This window comes from Musa acuminata, chromosome BXJ2-6 (genome assembly GCF_036884655.1).
Source record: "Musa acuminata AAA Group cultivar baxijiao chromosome BXJ2-6, Cavendish_Baxijiao_AAA, whole genome shotgun sequence".
Classification (NCBI taxonomy): Eukaryota; Viridiplantae; Streptophyta; class Magnoliopsida; order Zingiberales; family Musaceae; genus Musa; species Musa acuminata.
The window spans coordinates 3,287,501-3,300,741 of NC_088343.1; the positions used below are offsets into that span (position 1 = coordinate 3,287,501).

A 13,241-nucleotide genomic window follows, 5' to 3' on the forward strand; every position below is an offset into this window, starting at 1 on the left:
GGACATAAAGCAATAGGATGCATCAAAGCCTGACGGGTTGAGTTTTGGATGAGAGATTAAGAGAGGCGTAGGAGGGAAGGAAAAGGAGGAGGATAAGATGAGGCGAACTGCATATTGCTAAAATGCCAATCTTTCCCTATTTGAAGTATGGAAAATGCATGGCAACTTTAGATTCTCACTGACAAGCTGTGATTTGTTCAGGTAGCCATCAGCAGTCTTGACGGGAAAAAGTTTGGTCTCTTCTTGTCGGACAACTGTTACGAAAGAATCGTCACTGATGATCTGATCAAAGTATACAATCAGCTGTCCTCGGAGGGCCGCGATTTCGAGATTGTCTTCGTGTCATGTGATTCATGCGAGGAGACCTTCAATAGGTACTTCTCAGATATGCCATGGTTGGCAGTCCCATTTGCGGACTCCGACACACGCGAAAGGCTACATGATCATTTCGGCAGTTTCGAGGAGTATTATCCCGCTCAGCTTGTCATCTATGATGCCGCTATTGGCATGGTCGTTAACGAAGAAGGTCTCCGAGCTGTGGCAAAATATGGTGTAAACGGGTATCCATTTACTGTTAAGAGGTTCTACGAGTTGGAGGCGGCTGCTAAGAAGGAACGGAGTCTTCGAAGTCTGTTGGTTTCGCAGTCCCGGGACTACTTGATCTCCAATGATGGATCCAAGGTAATCGATGATCTCCTTGTAGGAAGAGAATTAAACTACATTCTTGATCCGCCAGCTTACTACCACCATCTAATCTACGCTAAATTGAAGCAGGTTGCCGTGTCGGATCTCGAAGGAAAGATTGTGGCTTTTTACTTCTGGATTAATATTCCTGATAAATACGGCGGTCCCGATAAGTTGACTCTGGTGCTGGCTGAAATCTATAGGAAGCTTAAGGAAGCCGGGGAGAGCTTCGAAGTTGTGCTGGTGCCATTAGAGGATAATAAATCATCCTATGAACAAGGCCTGGCAAGCATGCCATGGCTCGCGATTCCTTTCGAAGACGAGGGCTGTGAGAAGCTTGTCCGCTACTTTGAGCTCTGGCCCTTCCAATTACCAACCGTGCTTGTGATCGGTGCCGATGGGAAGATTATGCTTAAAAATTACGATAGGCTCATCTCCAAGTATGGAGTTTTAGCATGGGAAGCATTCCCGTTCTCTAAGGAGCAACTGGATTTATTGCCAGAGAAGGCAAAGGCCGCACAAACACTGGAATCTCTTCTTGTTGCTGGGGACCTCGATTATGTCATTGGGAAAGAAGGCTTGAAGGTAATGAATCGAGCATATAGTGAATCCACAGCTTGGTATTGTCAATGGCTAAGCCCTCATCATTGTGTTTGACAGGTTCCAGTGAAGGAGCTTGTTGGCAAGACCATCCTCTTCTTCTTTGCAATGAGTGATTCGTTTCAATGCCAGAAATTTCTTCCCATGCTGATCGAGGCATATCACAAGATCAAGCGCATGGACAGTGCTTTCGAGGTGATCTTCGTCCCTATGGGCTATATGGATTCGGGTGCTTTCGAGTTCTTCTTACGCATGCCTTGGTTGGCGGTGCCGGTGGATGATGAGAGAATAAGATCGTTGAAGAACACTTTAGAAGCTCATTACGTCAACACCCTGGTTGTCATTGGTCCTACAGGTCAAACGATCACAGAGAACGCCGCAACTTCGTTGAAGATGTATGGAGCCGATGCCTACCCGTTCAGTGAAGAGAGGATCAAGGAGGTAGAGATGGCACAGACACTGGAATCTCTTCTTGTTGCTGGGGACCTCGATTATGTTATTGGGAAAGAAGGGTTGAAGGTAATGAATCGATCATATAGTGAATCCACAGATGGGCATTGTCGATGGCTAATCTCTCATCATTGTGCTTCACAGGTTCCGGTGAAGGAGCTCGTTGGCAAGACCATCCTCCTCTTCTTCTCGATTCGTAGGTCCGGTACATGTCGCGGATTTCTTCCCCATCTGATCGAGGAATATCACAAGATCAAGCGCATGGATAGTGTAACATCGGGTAACTGTTCAGCCGTGGCCTTGGGGCCGTCACGGCTTGGTTCGGGTCCGGAAGGCGGTGGTCAACGGGGTGGGAGCCCCTCGAGTCTGTGGCGGCCTGGCACCGTGGCTCGGGTGGGGAGGCCGGTTCGGCAGTTCGGTTCGGTGGCTCGGGTCGACGGTTCGGGTCGGGAGGCAGCTCCGCAGCAGCTTCGGGAAGAGGCGACACCGTCTCGCACCTGCACACAGGTCGGGCCGGGATCTCGGCCCGACCCCTCCGACGATCAAATTAGAGAAGGATGTGGAGGGGATTGTGGATGAGGCAGAAGAGAAGCCTCCGAGTGTTCAGTCTCCGACGATCAAATTAGAGAAGGATGTGGAGGGGATTGTGGATGAGCAAGGCAGCGTGCTGCTGCGCATGAGGTCGAGTGGCCGAGGAGCCGAGGCGGCGTGTTGCTTGCTGCGCATGAGGCCGATTGGCCAAGGCAGCGAGGCCGCTTGCTGGCTGCGCTCGAGGCCGAGGAGCCGAGGCGGCGCGGCAGCAAGGTGGTAGGGCAGCGTGTTGGCTGCGCATGAGGCCGAGTGGCCAAGGCAGCGAGGCTGCTTGCTGGCTGCGCGTGAGGCCGAGTGGCCAAGGCAGCGAGGCTGCTTGCTGGCTGCGCAAGAGGCCGAGGAGCCGAGGCGGCGCGGCAGCAAGGTAGTAAGGCCGCGTGCTGCTGCACATGAGGCCGAGGAGCCGAGGCAGCGTGCTGCTTGCTGCGCATGAGGCCGAGTGGCCGAGGCAGCATGCTGGCTGCAGCGTGTTGGCTGTGCATGAGGCCAAGGGGCCGAGGCAGCGCGTTGGCTGCGCATGAGGCCGATTGGCCGAGGACTCCGGTGCGGGCAGGCTGGCCGCACAAACGCGTCTCAGGGTTTGTGGAGTTCGGCGCGGGCAGGCTGGCCGCGGAGGCGTGTCTCGGGGGGTATGGAGCCGAGGGACACGACGCAAGCGGGCTGGCGGCGCTGGTCTGTCTCGGGAACATGGAGCCAAGGAGCACGACGCAGGCGGCTGGCGGCGCAGGTGTGGTCTCGGGCATTACGCGACCGAGGAGCACGTCGAAGGCGGGTAGACCGCGCAGGCGTGGTCGCAAGGGCCATGCGACCGAGTAGCACGACGCAGGCGGGCAGGACGCGAGGACGTGCCCTCGGGCACCATGCGGCCGAGGAACACGACAGGCGGTCAGGCCGCGCCGAGGTGGATCTTGGCAACGAGCGGCAGAGGTGCTCGGTGCAGGCAGGCTGCGACCGAGGGCGCGAGACCCAGGTGGGTGGGCTGCCCTAAAGCAGACTCGGCGGTGAATATGGCCGAGGAGTCCGGCGCGGGCAGGCTAACCGCGCAGACGTGTCTCGGGGTTTATGGAGCCGAGGGGCACGACGCGGGCGTACTGGCGGCACTGGTCTGTCTCGGGAACATGGAGCCAAGGAGCACGACGCAGGCGGCTGGCGGCGCAGGTGTGGTCTCGGGCATTACGCGACCGAGGAGCACGATGCAGGCGGGCAGACCGCGCAGGCGTGGTCGCAAGGGCCATGCGACCGAGTAGCACGACGCAGGCGGGCAGGACGCGATTACGTGGTCTCGGGCACCATGCGGCCGAGGAACACGACTGGCTGTCGGGCCGCGCCGAGGTGCTCGGTGTAGGTAGATACACCGCGCATGGGGCCGAGGGACACGACGCAAGCGGGCTGGCGGCGCTGGTCTGTCTCGGGAACATGGAGCCAAGGAGCACGACGCAGGCGGCTGGCGGCGCTGGTGTGGTCTCGGGCATTACGCGACCGAGGAACACGACTGGCTGTCGGGCCGCGCCGAGGTGCTCGGTGTAGGTAGATACACCGCGCATGGGGCCCAGGCGCCGAGGCAGCGGGCGGGGCTGAGGAGCCGAGACGCGCGCGTGTGGCCGAGGTGGCCGAGTCGCGGGGACGATCGCGCGCGTGAGGTGCGTGGGGCCGAGCCGCGCGCGTGGCTGAGGAGCCGATACGCGCGCGTGAGGCCGAGGTGGCCGAGTCAGCGCGAGGCGCGAGGGGTGGTCGCGCGCGTGGGGCCAAGTCGCGCGAGGCGCGCGGGTGGTTGCGCGCGTGGAGCTGCCTGCACGGCCTGTATAGGTGTGGTGACTGCCACAAGATTGGAAGTGGATGGTGCTACTTGTGCTCCATGTGCGGTTTCGGTCTCCACCCCAAATGTGCACCGAAGGAGGAGAAGAAGGAGGAGGAAGAACATGATGAAGGATCTGAGTGTGATGGAGAGGTTTACAACGATTTCGAAGATTCTGAAGATTCCGAAGATTATGAAGATTCTGAAGATTCTGAATAAGATTATGTAATGCAATGGTGTTTGTGTTTTGATGGGAAGAGCTTTAGATCGATGCAATGAAAGTAGCGGCCTTATGACAGTCTGCAACTCGCAACATTTTTTGTTGATAGAGAACAATCAGATCAGTAAAAATCTGACGAAAATCTTTTCTTATTTGCTCCATATGATCAATCAAGCTTCATAATAACAACACCAATTCAACAAACATATTTGAACCACAAAGACCAAAGAATAAGAATGTATAATTCATGGCAACAAAGACGAGAAAAAATCAACAGTGCTGCCGTAAGTACGTACCTAAAAGCTTCACAATTTCATATGAAAAGCTATATTTTGCAAGGGATTCGTTAAATAATAATTAAAGGAAGAAGCTGTAAAAATCCAACCACCCCTGCAGTTCAAGCAGAGAAACACGATGATCAGAATATGAAATCAAGCCATAACAAGTTATTACAATCATTTGCCATAATTTATATTATGAACAGATCATGCTTGATATCAATTGTGGTCTCATCAGGATGCTTGATATCACTCGGAGTATGGAACTTAAGATATATTGCAAGCTTAAGACAAAATGAAAACCTGAATAATGCTAAACAGAAAAACAGCCTTAAAAGTATCGACTGAATGAATCACACAGCATCATATGTTAGTTATTATCCATGATTTTGGAGGCCAGGAAGTAATGTAGGATGGACTTCCTTCCACATCAACATCATGCTAGGTAATCCATGAATCACAATGTCAACAGATAAAAAACCACTATCCACTATGAACATCAAACACATGAAAACCCTTTTCTGAAGAACACTTTAGACTTGTTTATGAAAAAAAAAAAAACATTGAACTGTATGTTCTTCTATACCAAGGAACATTAATAACACATACATTGGTTTAACCAGAAGTATTCAAATTGGCAAATGATTTCAATTGTTTTGGATGTCATGATTTCTTCTATTTGATATATCAGAAAACTGGGAAGCGAGGAAATACAATCTCACGGGAAGTACATTTTCTTTTAATAGAAACTTTACAGTTGATAAATTGGTTTCCTAATTTGTTGACGCACATATGAACCTGATACAGCTGCTGCTTCCCCAATTTTGTGTTGCACTGGATTGCTGGTTTATACCCTATTTTCCTTCTGATGATATCGAAGATATGATTCTTTTTATACTTGCGGTTATTAGGAAAAATACCTTCCGCCTTTAGATAAGAGAGAATATCAACTTTTTCCTTGAGTTTGAGGGCTGCTGTGAAGTAAGAAACTTGATCGAACCTGGACATGGAACACGTGCCATGCTTATCCCATTCATGACGCCAAAATGAGTGGCCATCGCTACTGGGACAACGAAAACTATGCCAATGTTTAATCATCTCGCCAATCAAAGGGTTCATCTGCAATCAAAGACAAAGAAAAAAAAAAAACGATGAACGACTCACACTCTCATTTTGCAAGGTAACTTTACGATAGAGTAGTCTGTGTCAGAGCTAAACATACCTTACGTCGGTTGTATTTAGAAGCTGATGGTATATTCTTGTCACAAGATGGAAACATTCCATTGCGAAAAGCAGGCCAAAGGCCATGGATGGTAAAATTTTTTTCCGGATAACCCGTACTCATAGGACAGCAACGGTTGACGTTGCAAAATGATCCAGGCCACTAGATGTTTCAAATCAAACGATCAATATAGAGAAGAACAACAAGATAAAGAAAAAATTAGACTTACCTGAAGAACTAAGTGAAAATAATCATAATTGGACGCAGCAGTGGTGGAGAAAACCAGCAAGAAAGCAATGGTGGAGAAAACCAACAAGAAAGGGAGGACGAGAGGTGTCATGCTTCGACGAGTTAGGCTTTTTGGCACGTCGGAAGGCTTCTCCTTTTCTGTATATGATCATCACAAGATTGCATAAACATTACCGGTTAGCATGCTTGAGGTGGGTTTAATTAATTATCTACAAAATAGATACATAATTGAAAGAGAAAGAAGAAACAAAAAAACTTAGGTTAGGTTTAATTATCTATAATTATCTATAGGTCATTTGCATGTTTCTTTCTATGCATAGAGATATTCTTCTGTAGAGAGAAAATAGCCATCTCTCCTAGAAATAGAGAAAGACAGTTGGCTTTGAATCATCAAAGATTGAACTCCCGCAGGAGCTGCTCCATGAGAAGAGAAGCTTTGATCGTTTGGACCGTGCCACTTGACTATTGCTGTCCTCTACATCTGCAATAGAGCCTCACAAAGAAGAATTATCATCATTCATGATGAGAGCTTTCTTCGATGCATAGCCAATCTTTTTCCCATTGTTCTGGCTCTTGAGCTATAGTAAGGTCGATTCCAAACTAGAATTTGATGGTTTGATCAGACCTTTGAAACAAAGCTTGATCTTTGATCAATCCTCATGAAGAAGCCAGGCTTGACTACAATATAAACCCCTAATGCAAGGAAATTAATTGTGAAGACCCTCAAATGTTAAGAAATAAGTGTAAATTCTAAAGATCTACAAGGACACTGGATATGTATTCTATAGGTCTATTTTATGTGAAAGGTACAATTAATAGCCCCCCCCCGGCATAGTTTTTGTGTTTCAATTAATTGGGTTTTGTTGCTAGATTAAATTTCATAAGGTGTGTTGTTGATGCATATATATATATATATAATGATATATGGTTATAAAAGTTCATTAGTATGCTATAATTTTTATATATGCATATAAATATTTTAAATTATTCTGACGTATAAATTTATCTGTTGATTTTGTATATACTATGTTATTGGGTTATGCTTGCTAAAGAAATTAAAGATAAGGTATTTACCGTTAAATGTATTATGCTCACCTAAATAAAACTATAAAAACTTATACTTACCGAGTGATTATCTACTATATATTCTATTTTGTATGTGAGGATACTAGTAGTCCATCCAAGTGATTTGGTATGGAAATAAGCATGTGTGAGCCCATGCCAACATAAATATGAACGATGACTTATGAATATTTTTATATGTATAAAATTTGGACTTTGTATTTTTCTTTTAGTTAGATATTATAAGTATGTATAAATATTCAAATTACTATATACAAGGAAAATTTTATTATTTTATTTAGTAAATTAGCATATTTTATTTTAAAGATTGTTTACTTTTAGTCATTCATATAGGGCTTGTGTAGAACTAGAAGTAGATTGTTACACCACCCCCTTCACACAATTAATGTAGTCATCCAGATTATTTCCATTCATTTATAATTTAAAATTACCTTAATTAGATCTTCCTTATTTGTATTGATCCATTTGTTTGTTTGTGCAATATGATTAAGGAAATAATTAAAAAATTTATGACTAAGAAAATATCTAAATTCTATTTTCTTATTGGTTTGGGCAAGTTAAGAATTAAATTAATTAATTAATTAATTTATTTATATAAAAAAGTGATTTTTAAAAATTTCCTTAGGGGAAATCTTCTCCTCCTAATGGCTTTGCTCCTCTTCCTTCCCGAGGAGGTCAGGCTCCTATTTTATTTATCACTAGTGGAGAGGAGTCTAGCAGTGGGAAGATCGAGGGAACTCCATTTCGAATAAGGTATATCTTCTATCTTTTATCAATTTATTATATATATATAAATATTAGTCAAATGATATTAAGGTTTATAAATTTTGAATTATATATAAAAAAAATTTAAAAATTAAAATTATCCTCTCTGTAGCTGCAGTTGCATTCATAAGAAATAGAAGAGTGAAACTAGGAACCTGCACTTTAAATGAAGTTCTATAATTACTAATCCTTTTATTGATAAATTGGTGCACATCTAAAAGTAAAAACTTGCACAATTATATTTGATGGGATTAGGTTAGATTATTCCTAATTTAATTCAATATAGGCATAGTTGACACCCAAGGAACTTGATCTGACCTAGATCATTAATTAAATTATCTCCGATTTGATGTGATCTGGGGATTCAATTCAACCTAAAATGCAGCCCCATTTAGCAAGATGGTTAAGCATTATCATCTTGTTATTGCATCAAGATAGTAGTTGAAGTTGATTTAGTTTTTATGTGTTACTTTTTCTTTAATCAAGTTGAAAACACTAATCAAGAATCAAAATTTATAAATCTGATAAATCAAACTCGAGAAAGAACAAACAGAACACAATTGAGAGGGAAACTAGAGGAGAAGAGAGAGATCGGCGTACCTCTAAAGGGCAGAAGATTGCACAAGGAGGAGAAGAGAGAGATCGGCGTTCCTCCACGTTATAGAGCTCATATATATATCATGCAGCGTTCGCTCTTATGGAAAATTATTCCCCGTTAAGTTCTAGAAAGTGTCATTATTTTCCATTATGATGAAATTATTCCCCGTTAAGTTCTAGATTCCCCGTTAAGTTCTAGAAAGTGTCATTATTTCCCATTATGATGTATATTTTTATCATACGACACATTCTTTTCTTATATTTTAGAGATTTTATATTGAAAATGGGTATTTTTGTATTCATTTCCAAATCGATATAATAAGTTATTACCTTATTGCATTAGCAGAGGTTGACTCGCTACTCTGGGCTTGAAGACAAGACTGATTTCTTAGTTGTTTCCACCACCTTTTCGTGATTCGCCCTCTCTCTTTCTCTGGGGTCGCTGAAGTTATGAGAGTCGGTTCAGGGAGAGTTCAGTTGGTGCAGGCGCAATAAGCAAGACGTGTTAACGTAAGAGTCACTTCATGCCCGATGGTGAAATCCACATACACGTGTCCACAAATCAACTATCCCCATTGATAAGGGTAAAAATGGCGATGTAATGCGCCATGACGTCAGTCATACCTGGGCGACGTCCTGCCCGAGGAAATGCGTATTAACGCCAACTTGATATGCGCCAGCGTCACCCGCTCCCAGACAACGACTGAATCGTCTGACCCCGCGCGCTCGGCCGAGGTAGAGGGGGACGTCGGCCGAAGCTCGCCCATACCCTACGACAGTTCGGTTCTCCACGCAACCCCAGTGGCGATGTCAGACGCCATCGGAGGTACAGTCCTACTCCTGCTGGAAGCCACATCAGGTAACACCAAACTCATCTATAAATACCCCAGAGTTCTAAACAAACAAGGGGAGAAAAGACAAGCACAACGCACTCGGAGGCATCTCTTCCTCCAAAACCTTCTCCACATCGCTGACTTGATCGTCGGAGGGGTCGGGCCGAGCTTCCGACCCGACCTGTGTGCAGGTGCGAGATGACGTCGCCTCTTCCCGATGCTGCCTCAAGGGACGCCACGTAAGATCCCCGCCATTCGGACCCCCCGAACAAGCCGCGTCGGCCCCAAGGCCACGACTAAAAAAGTTGTTTACACCAACAGATTGGCGCTAGAAGGAGGGCCTATCCGAATGTCGAACGATCTGCGAATCCACTCTGACTAACCCGTGGCTGTTGGGCCGCCCACGATGACCACCCCGGGGGAACACCCCCCACACGATGGATCACGAGACGAACATCTCGCCGCAACGTTAGAACGCTAATGACGGTTGTTCAATGACCCGGGCTTGTCACCTCCCGATGGCGCACACACAGGCCCGTCGCCGGTATCATCCGAGGCCTTTCACGACCTCGCTCATCAAGTCCGAGCTCTGACGGGCATGGTGCAGACCATCATCCCGCTCGTCTCCCAACCGACACCCCCGCATATGACCCGACCTTTGCAACAACAGGAGGCCCCCACTAGGACTCATGTGCCACTTCCCGAGCTCCCCACTCCGCCTCGGAATCCGATAGCCCAGCCCGGGAACCGGGAGGCGGAAGACACGGCGAGTCGCCCCGAGCCCGACGCTCCATCTGCCGACTCGACAAATGCCCTGCGGGCCCAGTTGCGCCTCGTTAGTCAACGACTCGACGAAGTACAATAGGAAGTCCGTAAGTCAAAAGGAGAGCTCGGGGCGGACGGATAGCAAGGATCCCCGTTCGTCCCCGAGATACAAGATCAAGCGATTCCCCCGCATTTCCGGCTCCCTTCGTTGGATCCATATGACGGCACCGCTGACCCAGCGGACCATGTTGCCGCTTTTTACACCCAGATGGCGCTATATGGGACTTCTGACGCCTTGATGTGCAAGACATTCCCAACAACCCTACGGGGGCCAGCCCGCGCGTGGTACAGCGGCCTGAAGGCCGGGACCATCGCCTCCTTCGACCAACTTGCAAGAAGTTTCGAGCTCACCTTCCTGGCTTACGCTCGACCAAAGCCGTCTATGGCGTTGCTCCTTGGACTCAACCAAAGGGAGGACGAGCCCCTCTCCCATTTCGTGAACCGCTTTACGACACAAATTCGGGGACTGTCCGACGCTCACCCCTCTCTGTTGATGTAGGCATTCATGGTAGGCCTGCGGCCTTCCAGGTTCTTTTGGTCTCTTGTGGAGCGACCCCCCACCGCGGTGCCCGAAATGCTTCAGCGTGCAAGCCAATTTATCGCCGTGGAGACATGGATGGCCGGGAGGCGGGAGGAGCACAAAAAGGTCAAGTCGGAGCCGCCCCAGCAGCAACAACCCGCCGCGTCCCGGCATAAGATGGACAGACCCGACTCAAGGCCTCCTCTCCCTGCCTTGAGCTCGTCCCAAACAGAAATATTACTCCACATAAGGGAGAAGGGACTACTCAAAGATCCTCACCCGATGAGGAGCCCGCAAGAGCTTGCAAACCGATCAAAATATTGCCGCTTCCATCGGCAGCATGGGCATGACACCGAACAGTGTCGTGAATTGAAAAAGCAGATCGAGGAACTCATTCGTAGAGGGCATCTTGGCTAGTACCTTCGGCCGGACAAGGAGCTGTCGCCACGCCCAGAGGGCCCCATCGAGCGACATGTCGACTTAATAGCTGGCGGTCTTGCATCTGGCGGAGGTTCCATGACGGGAAGAAAGGCATACGCCAGAGCCACCCAGACCGAAGCTCCCAGACACGGGCTTGAGCCCGAGATCACTTTCCCGACCGGAGCCTCCGAACAACCCGAGCATGACGACGCGCTTGTGATATCGGTCAGGATCGCCAATGCACAAGTAAGAAGGATCATGGTCGATACCGGAAGCTCAGCCGACATACTTTACTTCGACGCCTTCCAGAAGCTCGGCTTGGCTAGGGAGAATATGAAGCTGATGTGCTCAGCGCTCACTGGATTTATCGGGGATTCAATCTCGCCGCTGGGGGCTATCACTCTGCCCTTAACCTTAGGGGCCCCGCCAAGGTCGAAGACAGTAATAACCACTTTTCTAGTGGTCGACCTCCCCACCGCGTACAACGCCATCCTCGGCCGACCAACCCTCAACAAGGTCAGAGCCGTCGTCTCAACTTACTACCAAACTATCAAGTTCCCAACTCACGCCGGGGTCGGGGAAGTCACGGGAAGCCCCCGAGAGTCCAGACACTGCTACCTGACCGCCGTCTCGTTACACAAGAGGGCAAGGGTCGAACCACCGCTGGAGGATCCCAGGGAGACGAAGAACCGACCCCCCATCCCGAGCCAAGGGGATCCACCGTCGACGTACCACCGCTAGAAGCTCGGCCTGATCAGACGGTCAAGATCGGTTCGGAGCTGCCCGAGCGGGAACGAAAGCAGCTCATCAGCCTCCTGCGGGAAAACGCCGACATCTTCTCCTGGTCCCCATCTGATATGACGGGCGTCGATCCGGAGGTTGCACAACATCGCCTCAACATTTCGCCTGATGCTCGCCCGGTAAAACAGAAACCCAGACGGCAGGCCCCTGAGCGGCAACTTGCCATACGAGGAGAAGTGGGCCGACTCTTAGCGGTAGGCTTCATAGAAGAAGCCAAGTACCCACAATGGCTATCCAATGTAGTCCTCGTGAAAAAATCCAATGTGCGTTGATTACACCAGTCTCAACAATGCATGCCCAAAAGACTGCTACCCCCTTCCGAAGGTCGACCAGTTGGTCGACGCGACGGCTGGACACGCCCACCTCTCCTTTATGGACGCCTTCTCGGGATACAACCAAATCAGAATAGTGCCCGAAGACCAAGAGCATACAGCCTTTCTCACCGACCAAGGGGTATACTTTTACAAGGTCATGCCTTTAGGGTTAAAAAATGCTGGGGCAACATACCAGAGAACAGTGAACAAAATGTTCGCCCATCAGATCAGGCGGAACATGGAAGTTTACGTGGACGACATGATTGTAAAAAACCAAGAGGCGGGAGCCCACCTTGCCGACCTAACCGAGGCATTCGCCACACTGCGCAAGTTCGGCATGCGATTGAACCCCGCGAAGTGTGCTTTTGGCGTCACCTCGGGGAAGTTCCTCGGGTTCATCATTCACGAAAGAGGAATTGACGCCAACCTAAAGAAGGTCCAGGCAATCATCGACATGCAGTCGCCTCGGACGATCAAAGACCTGCAGCGCCTCAACGGGAGGCTCGTCGTCATGTCTCGTTTCCTCGCCCGGTCGGGCGATCGCTGCCTCCCCTTCTTCAGGGTGCTAAAGAGCCCAAAGAATTTTCAGTGGACGGCGGAGTGCGAGGAAGCCTTCAAACAAATAAAGCAGAACTTAGCCAACCTCCCCCGGCTTGCCTCAGTTTCTCCCGGTGAGAAGCTGGGCCTCTACCTGGCTGCTTCCCAGCACACAGTCAGTTCCATTCTGATCAAAGAAAATTCCGACGAACAGCTTCCGATCTACTATGTCATCCATGTCCTAAGCGGGCCCGACGAGCATTACCTGCCGATTGAGAAGCTCGCGCTCGCGCTTGTGCTGTCAACCCGGAAGTTACGCCCCTATTTCCAGGCTCACCCGGTGGAGGTCATCACCGACCAACCGCTTCGGTAAGTCTTATCTAAATTTGATGTTGCAGGGTGGCTCCTCAAATGGGCGGTGGAGCTCAGCGAACATGACATACGATACGTGCCCAGG

The 13,241-nt window shown here is 48.8% G+C and overlaps 1 protein-coding gene across 1 annotated transcript in view; it reads left to right on the top strand.

Annotated features, from left to right (window-relative positions):
• The window catches only part of LOC135613566 (probable nucleoredoxin 1-1), a 4,703-nt gene extending 364 nt beyond the window's left edge, over positions 1-4,339 (top strand). The window contains exons 2-5 of the mRNA XM_065110593.1: positions 202-1,269; positions 1,345-1,803; positions 1,879-2,004; positions 4,151-4,339. Of these exons, the coding sequence (XP_064966665.1) occupies positions 202-1,269; positions 1,345-1,803; positions 1,879-2,004; positions 4,151-4,339 (1,842 nt within the window). The remainder of the gene's footprint in view (positions 1-201; positions 1,270-1,344; positions 1,804-1,878; positions 2,005-4,150) is intronic.
• The last annotated feature ends 8,902 nt before the right edge of the window (positions 4,340-13,241 follow it).